A 26220-nucleotide genomic window follows, 5' to 3' on the forward strand; every position below is an offset into this window, starting at 1 on the left:
AAAGTTCGAAAATTTCGACAACAAAAAATTTTCAGACTTCAGGTTCAATTTTTAGCGCATTTCCACAAAAATAAAAAAAAAATGCGCTATTGTGGCCACTTTGTCCGTCCGTCCGTCCGTCCGTCCGCTAACTTTGCGACGCTACTAGTTTTTTATCTTAAGAGCTATTGTTCTACTTTTTTCGCTATTTGGTTCGTTATGGTGTCGGGTCTTGTGCCAAGGAAGGAATTTTTTCTGTACCGCTTACAAAAAAAGTTATTGTAAAAAAAACAAAAAACCGTTTTTTACATGTTTCATAATTTTACACTTTTGCCGTTTATTAACGATCCTAGAGATCGTTTATAATTTTGCATTGCTGTATGTCGTCTGCCTGTTGGTCTGTCTGTCTGTTCCTTTGTCTGTCTGTCCCTCTATCTGTCCGTGTGAACGATAACTTTATTTAGAAATGTCCGATCGCTTTTACATCTCCGTTAGTTATGAACTGAATTGCATGAAATTCAATATGGGCATAGCTTTAGCCATATAATACGCAATGCCAAAAGTTGAATCGAACCGATTCAAAATTCACAGTGCCCTTTTCGCATCTCGACCATTTATAAACCGAATTGCAAACTTTTTTACTTATAAAAGTATTTTAATGAAATTTGATACATAGGCACTTGGAATAAAGGAAAATCAAACGCCAATTTCAAAATTTGGTTTTGCGCATGCGCAGTGCCAACTTTTTTATTTATGGAGGAATTTAAACGAAATTTGATACATAGGCACTTGGGATAAAGGAAAATCAAACGCCAATTTCAAAATTTGGTTTTGCGCATGCGCAGTGCCAAGTTTTTTATTTATGGAAGAATTTAAACGAAATTTGATACATAGGCACTTGGGATAAAGGAAAATCAAACGCCAATTTCAAAAATTGGTTTTGCGCATGCGCAGTGCCAACTTTTTTATTTATGGAAGAATTTAAACGAAATTTATCCATAGGCACTTGGGATAAAGGAAAATCAACCGCCAATTTCAAAATTTGGTTTTGCGCATGCGCAGTGCCAACTTTTTTATTTATGGAAGAATTTAAAAGAAATGTGATACATAGGCACTTGGAATAAAGGAAAATCTAGCGCCAGTTTCAAAATTTTATTTTGCGCATGCGCCGTGCCAACTTTTTTATCTATGGAACTATTAAGTGAAATTTGATACTTAGGCGCTTGGAACAAAGGAAAATCTAACATTAGTTTTAAAATTTAGGTTTGCGCATGCGCAGTTCCAACTTTCTTATTTAAAAAAGCATTGAAATGAAATTCTTCTCATAAACTGAAATTGAAGTAGCACGTCAACAATGGATTGCCCATGTGCAATGCTATCTTTCATATTTGTGGCCGGATTTCTACGATTTTAACAGAAGTTGCATCTTACAAATGGGAAATGAATGCAAGTGGAAATGCGCTTTATGTGAATCGTTTACGATTACTTTTTAACTTGTTTTACTTCTTTGTCTTTTAGCTTAAATGTGACATGAGGACCTTGTGATCAAGCCTGTGTAACAGGGTGGGGAAATCCCTGATGGTTTTATTTAATTTGACTGTACGGCAATGTTAGATTTTTGCCCAAAATTTATCCGCGACCAACTTTGATACCTTCATTCTCAATTGACTTATTTATTTCAAACCTGAAAATTCAAAATGATCTTTCCCACCTTCGACCACCTTGATGGTAAATAATCAAAATAATGACATAGGTACATACATATATTTAAATCAAGCAATTTCGACCCTCCAAAAATCAATTCATTGAAGTATCGAGTACACAAACTTTTCAGTACGATATTGTACGTGGCTACATTAAACAACCCCCTTAAATGAACAAATGACTTTTTACTCAGAAAGTAATGCGGAATCACGTAATGAAGAGTTTTACCTATCGAAATTTATAGTTTAATGGTAATGGCAATAGGTCAAACATTTCCTTTATCTCACGAATCATAAGCCGTCGATTTAATTGTGTTCGATTGTCGCTTTAAATTTTCAAAAATCACCCAACAAACCTTTCTTGGGCGATTTTTTCTGGATGTAGAAATCTGGAGTTCTTACAGGTAATCGTTTGCTTCAATGCTCTGGGGTAGTTAACAGGTGACTTCGTGGATCCATTCTTAAACTCGACGACATGAAATAATCACACACAACACAACAAGCCTTGGAAATTGACGTCTTTGTTGATTAACGTTTCGGTTGTTAATTCTCCTGGTCAGTTTCAATTTGGGTTGGCAAAAGAAACAAGCATTGGCATAAACTCAATTTTAAAGGGTTGTTCTTGAATTTTAGTTCAAATTAGGAAATCCCTCTAATAAACCGTTTCACTGGTTGGCCCTTCACTGTAGTGACACATCATGAACATGAAATTTATTTAAAGTTACGAACAGTTTTCTTTATTGCAATTTCGCTTTCACGGTATATTAACTTTCTTTCTACATTGAGGTGCTGCGTAGAGCGCAGTAAAATGATTGTGGAATTTTCTGAATATCACTTTGTTTATAAATACGGACAGTGTCCTTATCTAACTGAATTACGAAACGATTAAGTTTTTTAACTGCTACACCAGAACGTAAAAAGATTCTATGAGCGTAGTTTTATATTCCTTTAAATCTGGGTGAACTGGCACTTTTCTTGACGAACTAATGTGCACGTAACTTTCACTAAGGGTAGCGTAAACTAAAATGCACTTTTTTTTATTATAATTCTAAATGGAACTTTTTCGCATAACTTTTTCCACTAAGGTAAAGTTCCAAATGGCTACTGGATATAATGGACACTAAATGTCGCTTTGAACTGGATTTATCTATCTTCTTCTCTTTAAGCTCTGTTATCCTGAACACCAAATTGAAAATTTAGGTTCTAAAGGCCGCCATACTAAACGCATATATTTTATCTGACCAGACCAACTCCCCAAGACCAGAATCTCTTACTATAGTCCATAAAATAAATGAATTTCAGTAACGGATTACCGCTTATACACGGTGTGCAAAAGAAATTTAAAATATCACCAATTGTTCTGAAAATATCGCAAAAAAACGAAACTTTCTGATTTCCGATTTTAATTTCTTGATGATAAACTAATCGTACCAGACATTTCTAATTAACACATTATTGAGATAGTTTTTTATGCAGACTTCGAATATGGCATTCCGATTTTAATAACTTTTATGATGACGGAGAAACACGTGGCAACTTTGTTTTTCTTATGGGCGTCATTTTGAATTGTTTACATTGGCGGTTCAGTGTCACAATTTTTTAGGAAGAGTGCTTTGGGAAAACAAAACGTTCTTTTATTGTGAACAAAAGTTTGACCGTTTGATCCATCTGCGTGGTTGCAGCGTTGGCAGGGAATTAGTTGTGTTGGGAAAATTCGATTTTAATCTGAACAGAATTGAAACTTCGTTTTGCAAGCAAATTATAATTCAAATTAGAACAAAATAGCTATATAAGAATAAATAATATTTTCGCAATAAAACTAGCACACACGTAAATGACACTACTTGAAATAAGTCAACCTTTTGTTCACACCAAAAGACCGTTTTGTTTTTGCAAAGCACTCTTCGGAGAAAATGAAAATTGTATTTTTACGAAAAATGTGATACTGAACCACCATGTGTGATGTATCGTTGTAAAGAGAAAAAAAACGTAATCTCAAAATGTCAAAATTCAAAACGGTGCCCTTAAAAAAAACTAAAGTTGTCACGTGTTTCTCCGTCATCTCCGCCATATTCGAAATCTCCATTAAAAAGTGTCTGAATAATGTGTGTAAAAAAATTAAAAACGAAAACCAGAAATTTTCGTTTTTTGAGATATTTTTAAAACTATTGAAGATATCCTTGATCCTGATTGTTGGTTTCAGATGTCATTTAAATAAAAATATGCAAAAATAGTCTTCTGATCTCTAGCGATTTTGACAACCCCACTTTTCTAAAAATTTGTAGGAAAAAACGTGTTTACAGATTTTCTTATTAAACAAATTCTACAAATATGTGCAAGACCAAACTTTCCTATTTGATAAATTATTAATCAAATTATCAACCAAACGTGCGGAAAACGGATGTAATAATTACCTACGAATACTTTTTTACACATGGTGCAAAGGACGAACATTTAAAATTTTGTTTAGAAAGTGCAAAAATTAAGGTTAACAATCTATCATCGCCAAATCCGTTCTTATTTCTTCACATGAGCGTTTATAGGTACGATTAGTAGAATTTCTATAAATGGTTCATTGCAAAAAAACATGACACTCATTAATGATACTGATGCACAACCAATTTTCGTATGGCAGTGATAAAAAGTGCAAAATTGTAAACGGTGGCCTCTTAACATTTGTAAAGGAAGACGGTGCCAACGATAGTCGGGATTCCTCGATTTGTGTTTCCTGAGGTACCTATGTCACATTCGAAAATGTTTTAAAATTCCGGTCATGGATTAGGTGAAAGTATGGCTGGCTGGCTGGCTGTCCGGCTGAGATCTTATCAATTACAATACCTAGAGACTTTAAATTTTGAGTTAGATTACTCATGAGTCATGACATAGATAATTTTAAACTTCGCTAATGAAATACTGATCTATATTACCAAAAATGCGCTTTCTCTTTCATCATGCTGATTTACAACTTGTTTAATTTGGTCAATAAAGCGATTCGTATAAAGTTTAAACTGATGATCAATTCCTTGAAGATCTTTTATGATCTATGGATCTATGCATTTGTGGAGCTGAAAACTGTCGAAAAATAAGACAAGTGATACTACTTTGTGTAATAAAAATAAAAATGCAAACGACTGCCCAACATTTCTGTCGGCTGTGCAACACTTTTTAAGATGTGACAGGTGACACAAAATTTTAATTCTAATCAGGAGCGGAAGTGCACCTTAAAATTTCTAATTTGTTTAAATAAAACGAAGGCCACACAATATTAAATTGTGAATCGGTTTAGATTTCTTAGTAACTACTGCTGGATTTAAATAAATATGATGGCATAGAACTTCGACTGATCTTTGCCGAACGTAAAGTACAATGGTGTATGCAAATTTTTAATAGTTTTATTCAATTTAACGCCAATTCGCGTTTAACATTTCCGAAAAAGAATGCGGTTGTGTAAAAAACTTCGTGGTCTAATGTCTAATCAACCGATTTAGTTAAAATGTGAATAGGTATTGACGGGGAAACGAACTCAAACCGGAACAAAATATCGCACGTCTGAAACCCCAATCAAAGATACATTTTTTAGACACGTTTATAAATCGTAAAAATTGACCGAATCCTTAGGGTTCAAGGAAATACCTTTTTTCTGTTGGTACTGTATTTAGCACTTTACAACAACTATCATTTACATTGGCAAAAAAAGTGGACAGGTATGTAGGTTATGAAAGTTTACATGCATAATGTAATACCTATAGGTATAACAGGAAGTGATTTAGTATACTTTTACTTTATACATTTTTTTTCCTATCTTCGAAATTTATGACCGGTTAAAAGGTAAAGCGTTTAAAATTTTTAAGTTGGTTAAGTAATTAAAGTGGCTATGGTTACTTAACAGCTTCAAGTTAAACAATGTGTTATTTATTGCGTTTGCGGTTTGAATATATTTTTAACTCTTCAGCAAGTGTTGCCGCGAAAACCACTCAGTTAGTATATATATTCTTGCCTTTCATCTAGCTTTTTTTTACCGCATCAACCACTGAGGGTTATTAGCGTATTTTGGAGACCCTAATAATATTAAGTTTCATTTCAAAACGAATTATTTATTTTATTTTATAATTCGTAATTTTGACCAAAAATTTGAAAAAAAAAAGTCCATTTAGATAGTGACCACTAAAAATTACCATATGCACTCTATCAAATTGGATTTCATCTTTACGGACTTACGGTCATAAACATTCCTACCTAACAATCCAAATTTGGGAAAGGTTTTTTTTGGGAACTTTTGTCAAAAAGTAATTATTAAATTTAATTAAAAAAAGTGGAATCCATATAATGTGTGCTCAAGCCTAAAATACAAATTGACGATCACACAAAAAAATAAGTCATTGATCCGCCAATTTGAAAGTTGGGATAAATACTCCTTTCCTGAAAAAATGTGGCAGTGGGTAGGTACCTAACGTACCTAAATTCCGCACTTCTACTAACGTTCTTGTAAAATGAAAAATTCGCGAATACAACAACTGAAAAGATAGCACAAAAAGGTTTTCATTTTAGAATCGCTTTGTTCTATAATAATCATTCCTATGGTTAGGTGTGAGGAATTAGCACCCTGTCTAGATTTTCAAGTCTATGTATTTCTGTGCATGCAACACACATTGCTAATTTACAAGTAATTAATTTCAAAGGTGCCAAATTTGGTTCATCTGTAAAATATTACAAATCAAACAGAGTAGGAAGTGATGATGTCACACGCTGCAATCATTATCAACCGTTTAAATTTATAATGATAATTTAATCACGGAATATATGAATATGATTACAACGTAACGTTACCTTCTTCAGCCAAGTAAAAAAGTAAAAGTGTCTGCACTTGCACACACGGAAAGAACTGAAAGTGCATCGAACTGATTTTTTCGAAATTGCACGAGTAAAGGAGCTTAATGTAATGAAACGTACATTCACACACCATTAAATTATATTGTTTCTCGTTTCAGTGTGTGGAATAACGAAATGGAAGACGCTATGATTTAAATTTATTGTAATTCGCATTCCACGTGTTCTTCCGTGCTCAGTTACTATAAAGCATATTATTTCGTCTCCAAAATGCTTAACGGGCTGCAGTAAATAAGATAATTACAATCTTTTACAAAAGGTATGTCTTGTCATGCGGAAAACATGTAATTTTTGCATTGAAATCGTCTCATAGTCATAACAAGACTTGGTTTGCACGACGTTTTGGACATATTGTTCTCAATGTTATAATTATTTATAAATAAACACCTCATTTATACTTGATAGCCACAGCAGGTATGGGGCGATGGTATCGTCCCCTTGTCTCCCACCCTTCCATCACCCTTCTAACATATAGTGTTGTGTCAGTACCTCATCGTACCTAACACATAGGTACTACGTTCACTAAAGGAACACTGCATTCATTCATGACAAGCATATTCCATTATATTACCTGTCGGTTGTTGCTTTATTGGAGATGTGCCTTATCTTAAAACTGGCGAACCCATAACCTAGAAAGGTTGGAAAATTCACTTCACGGTCGTGTGCAACCGCATCGAGTTATAGCAATCGCTTCCAACAATCGACATTATATTAGTGAAATGCCTAACCACATACATGTGTGGTTAATTTTGTAAAAATTGAAGTATAAGCAACTCAAAAATAGCAAACCAATAAAACACGTTTTTTTGGTAGGCCAAAAAGTGACTTAAACTATTATAGTACATTATTATTATTATTATTATTATTATAGTCATTCTTGACGAGCGTCAGTTAGCAAGATATGGAGAACCTTTGAAAATGAAACTAAACTGATAAGTCCTTTAAGGGTTTTGACGCATGATGAATTGAACTAAAATACTTTCAAGATGGGGTGGGTCACTTCCGCAAATACCGGAAGTAGCCATCAACTTTGTTATTTTAAATAGGAACCCCCTATTTTTTCTACATTTTCGGATTCTACGTCGAATTTGGCGTACAACGATACCCCATAGTTGACCGTTGGCTCCAATGGCTTTGTCGATATTCAAGTTTGTATGTCAAAAATTGAATTTGCGGGGGTAATTTAAAAAATGTATTATTCGAAAACCGTGAGAGATATTGCAAAACAGTTTTCACTGCTTTATTAAGGAAAGATCGAATTTTCTTATGGTATGTGTAACCGTCTAAAAAAGTGAGACTACGTCACTTTTTCAAAGCTCAAACTTTTAAATTTTTAAATATCCATAACCCCATTTTTTCAGATGGCACCTCCAATTTTTTTCTTCACCGTTGTTTTCCTTTTTCCGAGACCTTTAATTTGATACAAAATGTCAAAGACTGCTTCAAACGGTTTCCGAGATATTTATATTTTTAATTTCATTTTGGCAGGATTTTGTGCTGTCTGGCGCTCTCACCCTATACGGGTTTGCATTCGCTCTGGAATTTTTCACTGGGAGACCTACTCTTCCCTGACTAGCCGGTCAATCGCTACAAGCAGTGCTGTATTGGAGGGTATACGCGGGTATACGTCGTATACGTCGTATACGTTTAAAAGAAGTTTTTCTTTTCCGTATACGGAAATGAGAATACGTCGTACAATGATGTATAAAAAAATTGGGAACGCTGTTGGAGTCCCCCAGTGTGAAAGACAAAGCATCCCTTTTTTTACTTGTTTATTTAATTAATAATCAATTACTATGAAACCTACGGTGATCCGGTTTGTCATATTGTTTTGTTATCAAAAGAAGTTTCCGAGGAAGTTTCTAAATAGGGATTTTCAAAAAGATCCGATGAATTTTACTTGGTAATAACCAGTAATAACAAACTGTTAATTTTAGAGATTAATTTTTCACATGTTTCCATTAATAAATAGTTATTTACATATGAGTATGGTAAATCAAGGTTTACGTTAACGAGTGAAATGTTTACTGCCGAAGCGTAGCTGAGGCAGGAATTTCGAAACGAGTAACGTTAACTGATTTAACATACAAATAATGTAATAGTATATTTTATTAGGAGTCCGGAAAGCATTTCTTGACGTGTAATGAACGATATTTTTTATTATACTTCTTTTAAATCGATAACATAAAAAACAACAAACTCGCTAACATTTTTATTTTGTAACAGTTATAGAAAATGCGTTTTCATGGTTACTCTCAAATCATTTCAAAGGCGATTTGTTTAATTAGTTTATTTCAGATAAGGTTGACGAAACGTCAAAAAATGTCACAAATTGTCAAAGTAGTTTATCTAAATATTCAAACATCTACGAATTAAAACGCAAAATACTTACTATGAAACATTACAACGCATATAGATTTTCTAAAAATTAGTTTACTTCCCTGTAAATTTGTATTTCAAAGCAATATTTTGGGTATTTATATTCAGCGCACGGAAAGAATCAAAGGGACCGGGAAAAGTTTTTCCGTGCGCTAGCCTGGAAAAGGCCAGATACCATTATTTCTAATACAGGTGTAAATAAGGTGATTTCAATGAAGTATAATAAAAAACATTTTATTTCATACTGCTCTATTTCTATTAAAATACCATTTTGATTAGAATGTTGTAGGTACACATTAAAATAAAAGCAAAAGTCGATCACTTGATTTGTTTGATCTGACAGTAGTTTGACAAATATCAATATCAATCAATCAATCAAATATCACGTTTAGATGGATGTCAGTTGCGGTTGCTAGGCAAAATTTCCAGTCTGGTAAACATTTTCAGTCTGGTAAAATACGATTTATCTGCGTCTGTAGGATAACTCTCAGTTATCCCGGACATTTTAAGTGGGATAAGAACTTAATTACCACGCTCAGTGGGATAAGAACTTCATTACCACACTCAGTGGGATAAGCCCTTGTCAAAACAATGTATGATCAAAAATCAACTATCAAGATTATATATTGTAAACATTAACGTCTGATGGAAGAGTTCCAGACTCACTCATGACATAAGCAAAGAAATCAGAAGCAAAATTTTTGACGTACAAATTTTCTTGACGTTAGGATTTTCTTGTTTCTATGGCGTCGAAAACTGCTAACTATGCTACTTCGATTGGAATTTAAAAAAATGCATCAAATTTATTTTTCGTTTTTAGCAGTAGAAGAACAGTCGCAGACAAAAAGTTGTATTTAATACTTGGGCTAACGGCCATTAACATACTCATGCTCTTACAATAGCTCGTATGCGCAATTGTCGCATTCGTAAGTTAATGAGGCCGTTATCCCACTGATTAAATAAATAACTATTACCAGACTCAAATCAGTCTGGGAAAGCGGCGATTACTAGATAGTATGAAATAAAAACAATAACAATTGAAAATGAGCATTCCGGACCAACTGTATCTTATAGGAAATTTTATTCTAAACAAGTTCTTTACTTCTTTTCTATGCATTCTTTCCCTCAGAGCAACAGTTAATGAGATATTCGAAGTCAACTGCGAAAAACACGACATTTTCTCGTTTTTTCTTCGTTTTTTTGTTAATAACAATATTTTTCAGCTAGGGGGACTATGATTTTCGGATTTAGCGGATTTTTTTACATAGGATACGCTAATTTCGTTGAGGGAAGTGACAACATCCAGCCCAAACCGTAATTTGACTGGACTAATAGTAACCTATCTTTTACTGTAGGATTTAGATAAGTCAGCGGAAAATGTAAGGAAACTGTTTACACAAAAAGAAGTTTCCTCTACGTATAATAAGACTACGTCTCACCACTTGTAGAATCTAACTCGAAGTGAAACGGACCAGTGGAAACGTCGTTCAACTTGAAAATCAAACGTCCAAGTTAAAAAAATTAGATCGAAACGGGGACCCTCCTGTTGGGAGGCCCCAAATTAAAAAAAATTTGGAAAAAAAGTTAAAGCTGGTTATTCCGAAAGGACGCCACGCTTGCGTTCTACACAGGCATTGACCAAAATTATATGAAAATAGATTTTTTTAAATTAATGACGGTACCCTCGTTGACTAGAAAAGACTAGAAATTATTTTTCCACCGCAGGTCGGCGATGGGGGTGGTACTCCGACCTGAGCTTTAGTTGTGAACGGAAGGTGCGCCCTTACTTGAGTTCTTATGCGGGTAACGCGTGCTTCTTCCCGTACAAAACATACAATTAGATTCCAATTTGGTATTGAAAGATACCTACTTAATCAAACGGCAAGGTGAATTCTTAAATTTACAGTAATAGTGTAAAATGTAGGAGAGGGCTAGGGGTGCGCCGGTGGAGGTATACGGAAATATCCCGCTACGCTACGAGATGCATAGACGAGTACGTACAGTCTCTTGTAAAAGTAATGTCCCTCGGATACCTACCACTGTAGCATAGGCAACCAACATCCCAGCCGACTAGTTCAAGTTGGATTTGCGGGTGTGGGAGGTAGGTAGGTATCTAATGCGGTTCGTTTTCAGCAGGTATTCCCACTTTGCCAAACTAAAAATAAGTTAGTAGAATGAAAATGAATGGCATTTATTAGCTCAAAAGATCTGCGCTGCTTTAATCTATCCTTGGTTTAATACAATAGAAATTTTTACATTTCTTTCAATTGGTTTGGTGCGTTTTAAATTTGGAAATAGTTTAGCTAAAATAATGACCTTTTACTTTTAATTTTTTCGAGTAATTTTCTTCTAACAAAATAAATGTGATGATTTTGTCGTTTTATACTGACATTGAAATTGATGTCTCATTATTAATTACTCGGGCCTCCTAATGGAATGCGATTATCTGCACTGGAAGCGCGACAATGCCGTTCCTTTTGTAACTACCACCTCCCACTCCTTTCAAACCCCGGAATGACACCCGCGGAAAAATTCAGCTGCTTTAATTATTTTTCCCTAATTTCTAATCATTTCACCTGCATGAAAAAGCCGGTTTAACTGGTAACTAATTTTTTTGTCAAAAAATATACCTATAACCTGGACTAAATATCCTTATAATATGCCTACCTACTCAAAAATATGCAACGTAAAATCTCTCCTAAACTAAATTCGATATTAAATCAACCACGACCAAGTATCACAAATGCATATCATTTAATTTCTGATGCTAGTTACAAAAGAAAGGTATTGTTGCACAGGGCACTTGTAGGGCAATTAATCGCATTCCATGAGGAGACCTACTCGCAAGTAATTATTAATGACACTGGAATTTCAATGTCATTAAAGGACAAGAATGTCACCTTTATTTCGTTAGAAGAAAAACTACTCAAAAAATTAAAAAGTGAAAGGCCATTATTTTGTCTTAATAGTCTCTAGCTAAACTATTTGCAAATTTAAAACGCACCAAACCAATTGTAAGAAATGTAAAAATGTTTACTGCACCAAGCCAAGGATATGCAGCGCAGATCCTTTGAGCTAATAAATCGATGGCATTCACTTTTATTCTACTAACTAGTATTTAGTTTGGCTAAATGGGAATATCTGCTGAAAATGAACCGCATTAGATAACTACCTCGCACACCCGCAAATCCAACTTGGACTAGGCGGCTGGGATGTTGGTTGCCTATGCTACAGTGGTAGGTATCCGAGGGACATTACTTTTACAAGAGACGTACATGAAATTACTGATTTACTTCTCTTACAGGGTGGTCAACGTAACAGAAGATTTGTTAAGTTATCATTTTTGTGTCTTCATCTATTAGTATTTAGTTATGCTTTCTACAGGGTAAACAAAAATTATCTATGTGTTATGAGACCTCCTTTAAAAATACAGTTTTATTGCAATGGCATTTTCTCAAGCATAAGAGACATTTCTACAAAAATAAGTAAATAATTGTATTCCAAATTAATGTAACTTTCTTGAAACCAATTGGGGCTATTAGAAAATCCATACGAAGAACTGATAATAACCGCTGCAACGTCTTGAAGTCTATGTGCCTGGTTTAAGAGTTAATTGCTAATTAATGGGTAATGCCATAGCACACTTGACAAAAGAACAAATAGATTTTGTTTATAGGTACGGTTCGACAAATTACGAAATTTTATAACTTTAGTGTACCAGAAAGAAGCATTTCCTAACCTGAAAGATGTATTACTCATTTTCTTATAGTCATAGCTTCTTCTTTAAATAAAAAACATCACCTCCTTCATGTTTTGGAAAATGGTCCTTCACGTATGTGTATAAATTTAGTTGCACTCACTTTTTTCTGAATAGTGCCTCTGTTGTCAAAGATTAAAAAAATTCTTTAAAAATATAGCGAAACTATCATATAGCATTAAAAATATTGATTCATCTAACAGCAAACCAAACACACGTCTAATCTAAATTACAGAAAATAATTAACGAAAAATCATCATTTTTTCCTGTTTAAAGAAACTGTTTCGTATTAAGTATATTGAATTAAGTAATTCAAACTATCACTTACAGTATACTTACATTGCGGGGGTTATAACTTTTATGATACACCGACCATGATTGTGAACAGTGTACATCTACAAGTAATTTCAAAACCATGCAGTTATAGGTTTTTTTTTGTTTTTTTGTGAACCTTGTAAACATAATCAAACATCAAAACAAAAATATTGGATGCATCACAAAAGTACAAGCTTTGCAGTGGATATGCACCATATAAGAGTGAACCGAGTTTTGTATGGACTACATACTTGCATATCGGCATATTATATTTTCAGTGCAATTATAAAGATTCTTGTAAACCATCCAAACAAGGTTTTTCAGAGCCAAATCATTCGGTGCAGGGTAACACGACAGCCGAATAGTCCCGGAGTCGAGTGGTCACAGCAGTGGCGTAACTACAATGCTTCAAAGGTACGCAATGAGGACGGGCCCCAACTTACAAAGGGTCCCGGCAAAAATGTACAAAAAATTTAATTCGGAAATAAATAAATAGTGAATTTGAATTGCAAAAGAAAGTTTATTTAAAAGTGTAAAATGAATCGAATTGCCGCCTACGAATTTAGACAGAATATGCATTTAAAGCCAAAGCCATGCCGTGAAAAAGAACCGAGCCGAAGAAACTTCCGAATCATTGTTCACGGAGGGTAAATATAGGTGAAAAATTTGGGGCAATATCTACAATAGAAAAATTAACAATCCGAGGAAGTAACTCTTGAATTTGAATAATTTAAATTTGACTTTAATCTAATACAAAATTTGATATGCTCAAAAGTAGCCAGCTCAAATAGATTTAAAAGCAACTCCACTCCATTCCCAGTTGTGAAAAATAACATACCGAAGTTTCTTACATAAAGTACATGAAATACTTTGTTAATTAGCGGGACCTTCTTCAATTCAGAAGGTATCTGAAGGTCCCGGCTACGAGAAGTTGTATTTCGAGATTAATGTGAGCACTCCAGCATGCACGTCAAAAAACGCAGATTCATACACAAAGAATTGAAGTCGCCAATCAAACTAAAGGAGTTTAAACATCAGAAAAACATTAACTGGCCAATCTTAAATAAATAAAAACGAGAATAACATTTAAAGTGAAACAAGCAAATAAAAAACAAATTCAAGGGTCACCTACCGCTAGTTACAAGTATGTGAAGGCAATACAATTCACAATAAAATGAAGAATTACAATTACAATTAAGTGCATTACCTTTTGTAATTTTGTAAACTTGACAATTATGGTTCGAACAAAATCAACTGGACTCTCATTGAACGCAGAAAACAAAGTGACACTAAATTTTACAATGGGCTTGTACGAGGAACTTCATAATGCAAAATCAGCAAAGCTAAATCAAGAGAATATTTCCTGCATATACAGACTAACATTGTTTAAAAATGGTTGATATAAGAATTGTGACACTGTTGTAAAATGAAAGCATTGTATTAAAGGTTAATGTATCTCCAGCGGTGTCTTTATGTACCTACACCAACGGTTTTTTTTAATCTAATATCTCAGAGTGGACGAAAATGCGCAAAGTGGGACCTCTAAGAGAAAAGCAAGAAAAAACGCTGAACAGCGAAGAAATAAATTGTTTAAAATTATCAACTCTTGAAGCCTTCACAAGCAATTCCTGTAGCTACAGCATCAATTTTTTTTAAAAGGTCTGAGTCGAGTAACGTCAGAAGATCGATATGAGGGTGCTATCTTTGTTCAAGAATCTAAATCTTCTGGGGTGGATTTCTAGTGAATTTTCATTTATAGTTGTGAGATGGTTGCCATTAGAAATCCAAGGGGCCCTCAAATGTTTTTGAACACGGGCCCCTAAAATGAAGTTACGCCACTGGGTCACAGAGTCGAGCGATCCCGGAGTCGAGTAATCCCGAAACCGAGTTGTCCCGAAGCCGAGTCTTCCTGTACCGCCACGTACGTTAAATTCGAACTTGAAATACATATCAAAGGTCTCGTGGATCTTTCGCGAAAAATACATTATTCTGTTTGAGTGTTTGTTTGCCTGGGACATACGGTATGTAAACTAAATGAACAACTGTAGTCAAAGTAATAAACTAAAAAACTAATCTAAACGCTATCATTCAAGAAACAAGAACAACAACAAAATTGGAGTAAATTTTTACAACAACAAGAGTGCCGAGATGTCTGTCCTCTTTTTATAATTTTGGGGTATCGATCTTTTTTTACAAAACATCGATTGTTGTCACACCTATGAGGTGGAAATAACATTTTCTTTTCTTTAGTTTACAAAAAAAATCATTTTCATTCTCATTGCTATTTAAAAATGTGTAAGTGAAACATTTGAATCTCTAATTCTCTGCAATAGGTGATTTAGAAAATTATTCGAGGGTAAATACACAAGAGCTTGATTTTTAATCGGATAATTTTATTTTTACACGAAAGTTTTGTTGCAACGAGAAAAACTAGAGATCCAAAGTGTGATAAAATTTATCGTGTGCTTTTGATCAAGAGTTTTTTCCAGGAGGCAACACAATTTGAGAGAATTAAAAATAAAATTATCCTGATTTAGGCGATTAATAAAAGACAGTAAATTTTACAACCACTATACATTTTACGCATTCCTACAGGCATTTTTATCGCTGATAAAAAGCTACCTAGATTTTAATAATCAGATAACAAATCATCTGATTGGTTAGAATTTTAACCAATCACCAAGCTGATTGGCCGTATATTAATGGAGTGTATTAATCGAAGAAAATCTTCGCGATTCAAATCGTTACTACCGAATTGGATACGTGATTCGTGCAGGTTCTGTGCAAAAGGATCCATATAAATCACAGAATAAAAATAAGCATAGCAGTAAATAAATTTAAGGGTGATCAAACTGGAGGTGGTTGTTAAAAAGTATCTCGTTTAGACTTGAATGGTGAAAATCACTAGTTTAGTGAGCTGGCACTTTGTTAGTTGTGATATTTTGGAATTTCGAGTTCCACCTGCTTTTCACGTAAATTCGGTGTTTCCAAGCTAACACTCGTATTCTTTTATACTCGTAATATTAATAGAGAATTCAAAAATCTTAACTTAAATTATTTTACCATTGAAAATTTCCAGCTTTCGAACATTTTCGTGATTTTGATCGAAGTCAGATGTTTGTAATAAATTTGCCAATGCTACAACCTAAAAACCGTTGAGTGAAGGATTCCTTCACTCAACGTAAAAACTCATTCTTGCAGTCATAGAATGTCTCCTAGATGTAAGCAACCCTCTGTACATTTTAATGCAGAATTTAGGCAAAATGTTTATGCTGGGTTATCGAACACTAAAAATTTCCATCAAATTGTGAGATGCACGTCCTCGATAACTCTAGAAACATGCAAGCCTCTTGCAAAAGACAATCCTGTATTCAAAAATGCATAGGTTAGGGGTTACCCTACAGCTGTACCTACTTTACGGTACATAACAATCCACCCCCTATTATCCATGACATGCATTATAGTGTGTAGTACGAGTTGCTTGAGGTTAGGCGTTCTTGATTCTATTGTGCAACTTTAACCAGTTTAAATTACACTTTTCTACTAAACTAGTTACTATATTATATATTATTATTTGTTTTGAAGTTTCCGCTACTATTGATTTAGTTAAAAATAAAAGCTTCCAATCTTATAACGTCTGTTTGAATCAATTCGATATTTTGGGACAGAATACAGAGTGTAAAAATTGTAAAAGGTTTACAAAAGTGAATGAAACCATTGAATAATAACTTATTCAATGATGAAACGTAAGAAAGGCTCGAGTTTCAAATAAAAAATCTATCAAAGAACCTTTGCTCCAATTGTGATTTAAATAGGTTTTATTGAAGCTAGTTCTAGACGTGAGAAAATATACCTAATATAAAACATGTTTTACTTTACATTTATGCCTATTGACTATTTTAGGTGTAAATGAAGAATCATTTATTCCCAAGTAATACAGATACCTTATCTACAAGAATAGACTGTCACAGATGTGCCAATTTACAACCAGGCCAACACAAGAGAACGCAAAAAACTACAATACCAAAGTGTGTAAAATAAAAGTTTTCGTCGCGTTAATTGACATTAAAATAAATGTCGTCCATTAATATTTAAAATTATTCATTGCTTCACTCGCTAACGTGACACAAAATCAGATAACAAAGTTGCCCTTTTTGTTTTATTTAACCAACAATTTTTGTTCTTTTCGGTATAAAATATTACTGCAACCTACAAACTTATAATGAGACATCAATTATGTCGTCATATTTTTATCCATATATGGCGTATAGTCTAGTGGCATTGAAAAAAGAAACTCGGTACACTTTTTCTCAGATAAAAAAGTTTTTTTGCGAACCATCCAAATTAACTCCGCGTAAGTCCACATTGCATTATTTCGTGAAGTAATGCCCTAATTGATTTATTAATAGATCGACTGATCGGCACTTACTAATTTTATAACTAATTTGTTTACCTGTGATTGGATATTTCGCGCAGATAGAGAAGCTTTTTTGAGTGAAATAAATTCGGCATTTTCAGTGGAAAACCTTACCTTTTGCAATTTCACTTTGTAGGCGTCGTTAGTGGTAATATGGTAAAATAATAAACAGCGTTATAATTTGTACATTTTACAATTTATTTCCTTGAATTTGGCACAGAAAACAGTGAGCCTATAGTTCTAGTAATCATTTCTTTAAATGTTTTTGAGATACAGGTCTATGCATTTTTTTTTAATATTTCATAGACATTACACATTGATTATGGTATTTTTATAAACAACATTCACTAGCCCTATATGCATTAAGGAATATTTTAAATGCATACAAACATTTGCTCTTTCTCTCCGTTTCACTTTTTCAACACTAGTGCTTTACGTCTCAATTTAAAATACTACATACTTCAAATAAACTATACCTATGTAGATTACAGGTATCACATTTTATTTAACTTATCATCAAATACAATTATAACACTTCTCTAACCTTTCTTTATAGACAACTAATATTTTGTTTAATAAAAATGGCCCCATAACGATTCAAATCATAAGCTGCTTCAGAGGGAATTTATAACTAAATACTGCAAAGAAATAACATTGGATCAATGAAAAATGCGGGCGTTCGAGAAATATTAGTTGTAATAATAAAATAAAAATTGGCTTGCAAAGGTCGTCGCCTGTTTTTTAAAAGTATTTACATTCTAGAATCTACTTGCTTAAATACCCATGAACAATATTATTTTTTAAGGTTAAATACGTGGTGATTGTAAAGTTCATCGATTTAATTGCAAAAACAAACAACTTTGTACTGATTGTAAAATAAAATATATAAAATTTTGATTGTTTTTGCAACAATTAAATAACAAAATTTACAATATGTCGTTTCTAAAACAGAAATGGATTAAGTAGAAGTGCCCAGGTACTTGCAGATGAAGATTATAAAAAAAATTAAGACCTCTACCGATAGGTAGCGATTGGCGCAGGGCACTTATAAGTACAGATTCGGTAAAAATAGGGCACTGTACAAGTACAAATAACTTTAAAATAAATAATATTAGTTAAAGTACTGGCTCTTAACATTAAAATATACAAACATCAACAGTAGAAAATAATATACATGAAAATGACATTGCACTTGAACCAAAAACACTGAGCACTATGTAAAGTTACTGTTAATAAATTTATTCGCGTATATGCAATGTAAAAAAACACATATAAAACTTTACAAGAATTTACAATAAAAGAGAAAAACAAATTTCGATATATAACTAAATGTAAATAAATAACATGAAAATCTGAATGGCATATCTACATAACAATACAACTACAACACCAAATAATTGTGATAATAATAATAATAACCAATAATTTTTTATAAGTCTCGTAAAAGTTCACATTTGCGTCAACTAGATGGCACACTTGAATTTGAACTGCCCTCGAGAACACTGTGTTAAGGGACACTGACATCTGGATAAGTTCGAGCGTTCGTAAAAAAAGGAAAGTATGTTATATATACAAATTCCTTTGTCGAGATAATAAATAATTTAAAATACTTTGTCATGTCGTTTATTCGAGTAAGTCACCGATTTTCCAACTCGTATCCGCCCGTGAATTCGTTAATACCAAGGGAAGCTCAGTTCCCTTGAAACTCAGGTTCAGTCATCATCATGTCTGGGACTCGAATCGTAGGCAGAATGTTCGTGCATAAAGCTCATCGCTTCTGGGGAAATACTGTCACTGTGATAAAATCCTTCGGAACTCGGCCCCGCACCGTTCATCGAAATCATGGGGGGAGAAACGGACATTCTTCCCGCTGACGTAGACGCGGGCGACGTTAGGTCCGAACCGGGTGCAAGAAAGCTCATCTCGGAACCGCTGTCGCGACACCATAACTGGCGCATTTCCTGTCGCCTTTGGCGCATTAGCATTTTGTATTCCGAAATGCGCATTTTTTTACCGTCTACGATGCAAGTTCGTTTAGGTCGCGGCCGATATCGGTAATCCGGATGTTTTTCCATGTGCAGCTTTGATAGTCGCGACTGTTCTTCGTAGTAGGGTTGCTTCTCTGCGTTTGACATCGCCTTCCAGCGCGCTCCTAAGATTTTTGAAATGTTGGAGTTGTGCATATCGGGACAAGCCTTCAGGATTTTTCGCCTTTCGTCCTTCGCCCACACCATAAATGCGTTCATTGGTCTCTTGATGTGAGGTTTGTTTTCGGATTCCCTCTTCACCTGCCTTACAATTTTCGCGTCCTTGCTGTCTTCGGCCAGCTTATAACTGGGGTCGCTACCGGCCCACACTGAAAAACACTAAGCGTGAGACGACGAGCGGTTAGATTATTAGGCGATAACTTACTGTGACACGCCGCAAGGTAGTCGGGTTCGTCTTTAATCGAGGGGTCATCCCTAGGTTTGCCACCGGTGAGGTGCGACGCGCTTGACAATCCATACATGTGCATGGGAAAATGGTGTTTGTCAGGGCTCAGTAGGCCCTCCTTTCCCGTTTTGTGGCGATCTGTGTTGGGGGGCAGCGGGAATTGAGGCGGTAAGCCCGCGTACGCTAGGAAAGGTCTGGGCATCACGAGACCTGGAGGTAATAGTTTAGGGGTGGTAGCTGCGACGGGCTGCTCGCTAAAGCTTTGCATACTGACTGGGATATTGTGAGGACTAGATCCGGTCGATTCAGAACTGGAAGACTTAGGTTTTGTGAGATTGAGGGGGGCGTCGGGGTCGGATATTTGTGGTGGGGGAGAGGGAGTTGGCTGACGCGGGGGAGATCGTTTGTCCGTTGTGGTCGAGATTGCGGCTGCGGACATTTGGGCCAAATGCGCTGTTGCTGATATCCAATTTGGAACTTGATGAGGTGGAGGTAGCATCTGAAAGAGAATCAAATGTGAGCTAGGGACGTTTTGCTGAATTTGCGACGTACCTGATTGGGTATATGTGACTTTCCCAAACCGGGGGGTACAGCTGCCGGGTGCAATCCTCGCAGCTGCTCAAGGAAAGGTAGAAAAACGAGTCCTTGAGGTCCAACGGCACCGGTCGCTGCATACTTTGCGTGTAATTCGTGAAGTTTCTGTTGCTGCAAGAGCTGCTCATGCCTGTGAATTTGAAGTTCGATTTGCTTCTGTGTTTCATCCGCAATCGCACTTGTCTGCAAAGAAAATCAGAATTACAACTGCTATTGGGAATAATTCAGCATAGTTTCGTATAGAAATACATTTTAGAATTGTCCATCTGCTACATACGAACATTCTCAATCTTTTTTTTAAGTATTTGCAGGTTGCCAAGCCGCCTACTGTTACTAAATATATGTCGGCAGCCATCCAATTTTATTCTCCATTCACTGCATCTTCCATGCTCGGTGCATATTTCTAAATCCTCTGGAAATGAAGTGCCATTCTTATTTACGCTTAACTCTACGATAATAGCAACGGTTAAGACGACGAAAAATAAAAGTGCAATTGTCACATAAATGCAACTTCCTGTAGGAGCGGAGAATAAATCTGTTTCGCAAGGTTTAACCTCACAACACGAAAAAATTCTGAATGGAATATCAAGCGATGTCGCAAGAAACATATGTTAGCATGAACGGAATGGTTGACATAATCATTCTTTATCTATATGGAACGATCTCGTGTTGAACAGAGAAGAGTAAGCTCTTGTGAGTAAAATGTATTTAGGATGTTATATATTATTTAAAGGTATAGAGCTGGACAAGGATTATAGGAGACAACTGCCAACTGTATAAGAATAAGAGTAACATGAGGGCAGATATTCTAGTGTCGGTCATTATTACGACATGATGTATCGCTTCCGGTCCGTGTTAATTACTAGACCAGCTCAGAACAAGAACTCTGGGTGTCGAGATTCTGTTAGAAAATGTGACTGTCTCTTTCCGTTCAGTTTTAATTACTTTTATATAGTATAAAGGATTACGCCCCGGCAGCGATGTTTTTGTTGTAAACTCTTAAATAACATAAATTACTCTGACAATAACGACATAATAATTAAAAGAATGGAACTGCTTTTACATCCCCAGTCATTGGATATCTTCCAGAAGTTGTTTCAACAGCGATGGGCCAACAAGCGAGCATCTGAGAAGGATGACAATAGATCTTAGCAGCAAAATTTAATCTACTTGTATTGTATACACACGTGAGACACATAAAATCGAAGCAGACGTCAACTGTTAACAGACAAGGAACAGAGTTTAATGAATCAGGGAAGCGATAAAGAATAAAGTGAGCCAATGAAGTGGAGAAAGATCAAAGTTATTCGAGCGGCACGTCAACATACTTCTAATGGAAACATTCAATACAGATACTCGAAAATATAAATTTGAAACCATTCAAATAACACACATAAACTCTTTTACCGTTTTACATTAAAAAGCAGTTTGTTTTGTAATGTCGTAAAAAGTCTCTTCTATGATAAACATATAGCGGAAAATCCAAAAAATTAGCCAACAATAACATCTTTACAACAATATACAGTCGTTTCCTTATGCAAAACTCACACCTTTGTCACATCTGTATAACATATGCGTCCTCAAAAGGAACGATTCACATCAGCAACAGCAGTCGTCTGTGCATCTCCTCTGATTTAAAGCAGACGTTCACTCATACAATTATTCATTGTTTTAAAACAGAATGTAACCCTTCAACTGATACTTTTGATCTTTTAATGATGCCAACAAAGAAGCTCTATCTGAAGATTGCAGTGCCTCAATTGTAAGCAAAACGAAGTTTTTGTACACAATTTCCCCGCTCTGTTTACTATAATTACCCATTTCATTAATTGCCATATTATCGTTGCAAAAGCACCCTAAACGGAACCGCCCAAGGTAAACAAGATCTGCTGAACAAATATATATTGGGCTATTTTCTTTATCCATATCGTCGGTTTATTGTCCATAAATCACAACATATATGTATTTAATTATCATCTGGCTTTTGTAGGTCTGTTTTCAAAATTTCCGCTTCTGTTTCCTTTAAACTGTTTATTGTTGTTACAACAAGCAAACCGTTTAGAGAGCGATAGGTACGTGAGAATTATTTAAATCACATCCGCCGACATTTTTACACAAAGTGGGTCAATTAAATGACAAAACATCGATCGTCACCTCTGAGATTATTTAGCAGGAAACCATTAAAATACTATTAGAATTATTTCTTCGATGTGGCAGCAGGCTCAAAAAAGAAGAAATGCATTCGTGTTACCAATATTTATTGTGCAATTAACAACTAATGCCGAAATTTGCATAAATATTTGTGCTAATAACGTGGGAATAAGATTCAGATAGCTAATTTTCTTAATTTAAGATTATTAGTTCAAAACAAAACATGTCCCAGTTTACTTGGGGTAAGGCCACAAATTTATTTTATTTATTTATTTGTTTAACCAGAAACCATACAGAATAAAAATTCCAATTACATGGCACTGGGGCTCTGAACAAATATTAGGACTTAAGATTTATTTATTCTTGAATTTAGGGGATCGTGAAAAAAGTCGATATTATTAACTGAGGACAACTTATTTAAAGTGATCAAGATCTTAATAAGTGGGGAAGTTGTGTTGTTAACTGCAAAAATAGTATTATTTTGCCTTAGCTTAACAAATGGTACCTTAAGCTTAATTTCTTGAAGTAATTCGGAAGAGTTTAACAAATTGTGTAAAATTTTGTAGATAAAAATTGTGGAGGCAATGTACCGTCGGGTTTCTAACCTCATTATATTTAAGCCGAAAGTACTATTTAAGTAATTAAGCTGGGTACCGTAAGAGATCAAATGTGGATAATTTTGGGTTGAGCTAAAAAACATTACTCGGATGAACTTTTTCTGCACTTTTTCGATCGTGTCTGAGTATTTGACAGTTTGAGGAGACCAGATACATACATAATTGACGCGTATGTTCCAAAATCATGAGGAAACTGGTGACTTCGTGAAAGCTTTTCGCTTGTCCAAAATGCACAATAAACAAATCTAAAAGCAATTGCACTAATGTCAAATGACTCCAAAAATTTGATTTTTCAGTTGAGCAGAGTCAGAATTTCATCTCTTAGTTGAGTAAAGGAAATCCAAGGGTTTAGGGGAGCCATCTGGTATTTTCTTGATTTGATTTATTGATTCTTGATTTTTTTATTATATCCATAAACGTACAATATTACACCAAAGCTCGTGAGGCAAGCCATGTAGGAAATGATAATACAAGAACATTCAATCTGCAATTTGGCCAGATAAAATTTTGACAGAAACAAATTTGTAGGCAAAAACCCCATGATCCATGGATCAAAAAGTGAACATTATTGAAAAAATTCTGTAGATTCACTTCTGTTTTTTGATTCACTTTCGATTATTACGGCCAGATTGACAGAAAAATGTAGAATTAAACAACCTCGAATGTCTGATAAAATATATTTTGCAATAATCCCTCCAAAAAATGACTCGCCGCTTGAGAAGTGTACAACTCTTTTTTGTTTGCATTTCCTTGAATTTGTTTTTTTTTTACTTTTTTAGGTGACAGGAGATGTGGCGCTGGAGAAACAGCTTTGCAAATATTTTCGCTTTTCTTCATTATAATTTACTTTTTTATTACGGGGAAGTGTACGTACGTGGGCAAATACTTGGTTCCTTGATGTCACTTGAATTACGTCAACTATGTATGCTGTTTAACAAATTAAAATAAACATATAATACATTTTGTTGGCAGACCAGGGTGATATAATAATCAATGCTCTTGCATTAAAAATACTGAGTTTATCCGAAAATTTACCAAAATTTAAGATAGACGCTAAGCTTGTCTGCCGACAGTTAATTAACTCTTTCTTTTTTTCAGTTGCTTTGAGTATTAATAATTTGGGGTACATAGTTTTCAAAAATCAGTTCTGGATGATGGACAGCCAGATAGGTTTTTTTTATTTTAATATTTAATTATAGATTAATGAATTGTGTAATTTATCAATTGACTATAAAATAATCGATTATGATCTATAAGTGAAATATCATACAGATTATGATAATTATATATTGCGTACATAAATAATGATAAGGAAGGAAAAGTTTAATCAAGTTATTCGCCATTACCTACAATAAAATTGGGAAGAAAACAATAATTTAACTGGCCAAACAATTACTTTTTATTTTCTAACTAAAAAATTCTAACACTGTGAAAACGTAATTAACACGAAGAATCGCATATGACTTTCAGTAGGGGAATTTTTTGCCACTCAGCTCGTACCTATTCGGAAAGCAGACTTTTGATCCGGCTCATATTCACTAGTACCGAACCGAGCGAGGTTTGACATTTCTTTTCGTTCTCGAGTTAGAAGAGGAACAAAGCAACAAACGGACACAGACGGACAAAACCATTACATAAGGGGAATTTTTTTCTTCCCAAAAATTCCCATAAAAATTAAATGTGGATCGATAACATCATTAAACGGTTAAATTTAATAGTTCAGATATGATAAACAACCCTTAATATACAATGTTTGTTATACAATGTTTATATATACTACGAAATGGGTTTACGCATGTGCAAAACTCACTTTTTTATTAATGGGGAATTTTGATATGTCCTGATAAAAGAAATTAAATGTATTTCCGAAAACCCAATAGAAATTATGGAGCAGAGTCGGTGATACGTCCACCATCAAACTGTTCAGCCCTAAGACCTCTTTCCAATTAGTATTGTGTAATTGAAAAGGACTTTTGTTTTGAAAATAATCTAGAACTGGAGAGTCTGGGAAGTGTAGAATACTCCTGAGGAACAAACGACCAAATATCTCCAGAACGGAATGTCGGAAGTGAGTACTTACAAAAAGAAAAGTAGAGTTCTTGACCAAACGCATCTGCTAATGGATCCAAAACTTCAACGGCGTATATCTCGACAACTGCGTGGCGGAAGTCGATACTCACAAAGGGGAAGTGATTTTTTTAAATGCATCCAACGATACCACACCTGATCGGATCACTCATGACGGAGATATGATGCACTTTAGAGAACAGAGTGCCGGAAGTTGATACTCATAATTAGAAAAGTGAAGGTTTTGACAAAATGCATCTGTTGGCGGAGTTTTTTTTTTGGTTTTGGTTTGTATCAGTTTATGAACAAGCATACATTCGTAACAGTTGAAGCTTGAGAAAAGTACGCATCATTTTCTTAGTTTGTTGAAATTGTTCTTTAAAAAGGTGCTTTAAACCTACAATGATGACTAGTACAATATAGCGCGAGTGGCATTAAAAAGCGTAACTAGCATGAGTGGAGCAGCACCTCAAACATAATCTACAAATACTTCGACTACGAATGGTATTATATATGAATATATTTTACATTACTCAAATGCATTTAAGAGGGCAAACACGGTTCGGTTCGGTTTGGTATACGAACTGACTTTTGAACCGAATTATTAAGGACCCTCAGATACTTTATAGTTTTGTGTGGTTATCCGGCTTTTGACCGTCCGTCCGTCCGTGTGTGACATCTATTTTTAAAACTAGCCGGTCGTGTTGAAATTTGGTGTACGGGTACTTTGGCCATTAAGGTAGGACGTTATTTCAGGAAACTGGCTCAACACGAACAAGTTATAGAATGTCCAGTGAATCGGGAACGTGAAAAAATCGTTATTCAATGCACCAAAATCGATGGGAAAAAGAATAAGAGCATTATCTTAATGAATTTTATATGGATGGAAGTTGCAAGGTTAAAATAAATGGTCGATAAAAA

General features: G+C 34.7%; 1 protein-coding gene across 8 annotated transcripts in view; it reads right to left on the bottom strand.

The window, feature by feature from the left end:
• Window positions 1-17621: 17621 nt before the first annotated feature.
• Window positions 17622-26220, bottom strand: part of LOC116167803 (transcription factor Sox-13-like) — a 275850-nt gene continuing 267251 nt past the window's right edge. For 7 of the 8 annotated variants that reach the window (XM_031483336.1, XM_031483338.1, XM_031483340.1 and 4 more), the window contains 3 exons: window positions 20423-20647; window positions 19850-20369; window positions 19150-19793 (listed from right to left, as the gene is read on the bottom strand). In XM_031483336.1, the coding sequence (XP_031339196.1) occupies window positions 19150-19793; window positions 19850-20369; window positions 20423-20647 (1389 nt within the window). Of the gene's footprint in view, window positions 19794-19849; window positions 20370-20422; window positions 20648-26220 lie in introns of all 8 variants that reach the window. The other variant, XM_031483334.1, reaches the window with a different exon arrangement.

This window comes from Photinus pyralis, unplaced genomic scaffold (assembly GCF_008802855.1).
Source record: "Photinus pyralis isolate 1611_PpyrPB1 unplaced genomic scaffold, Ppyr1.3 Ppyr1.4_LG4, whole genome shotgun sequence".
In the NCBI taxonomy this organism is placed as follows: domain Eukaryota; kingdom Metazoa; phylum Arthropoda; class Insecta; order Coleoptera; family Lampyridae; genus Photinus; species Photinus pyralis.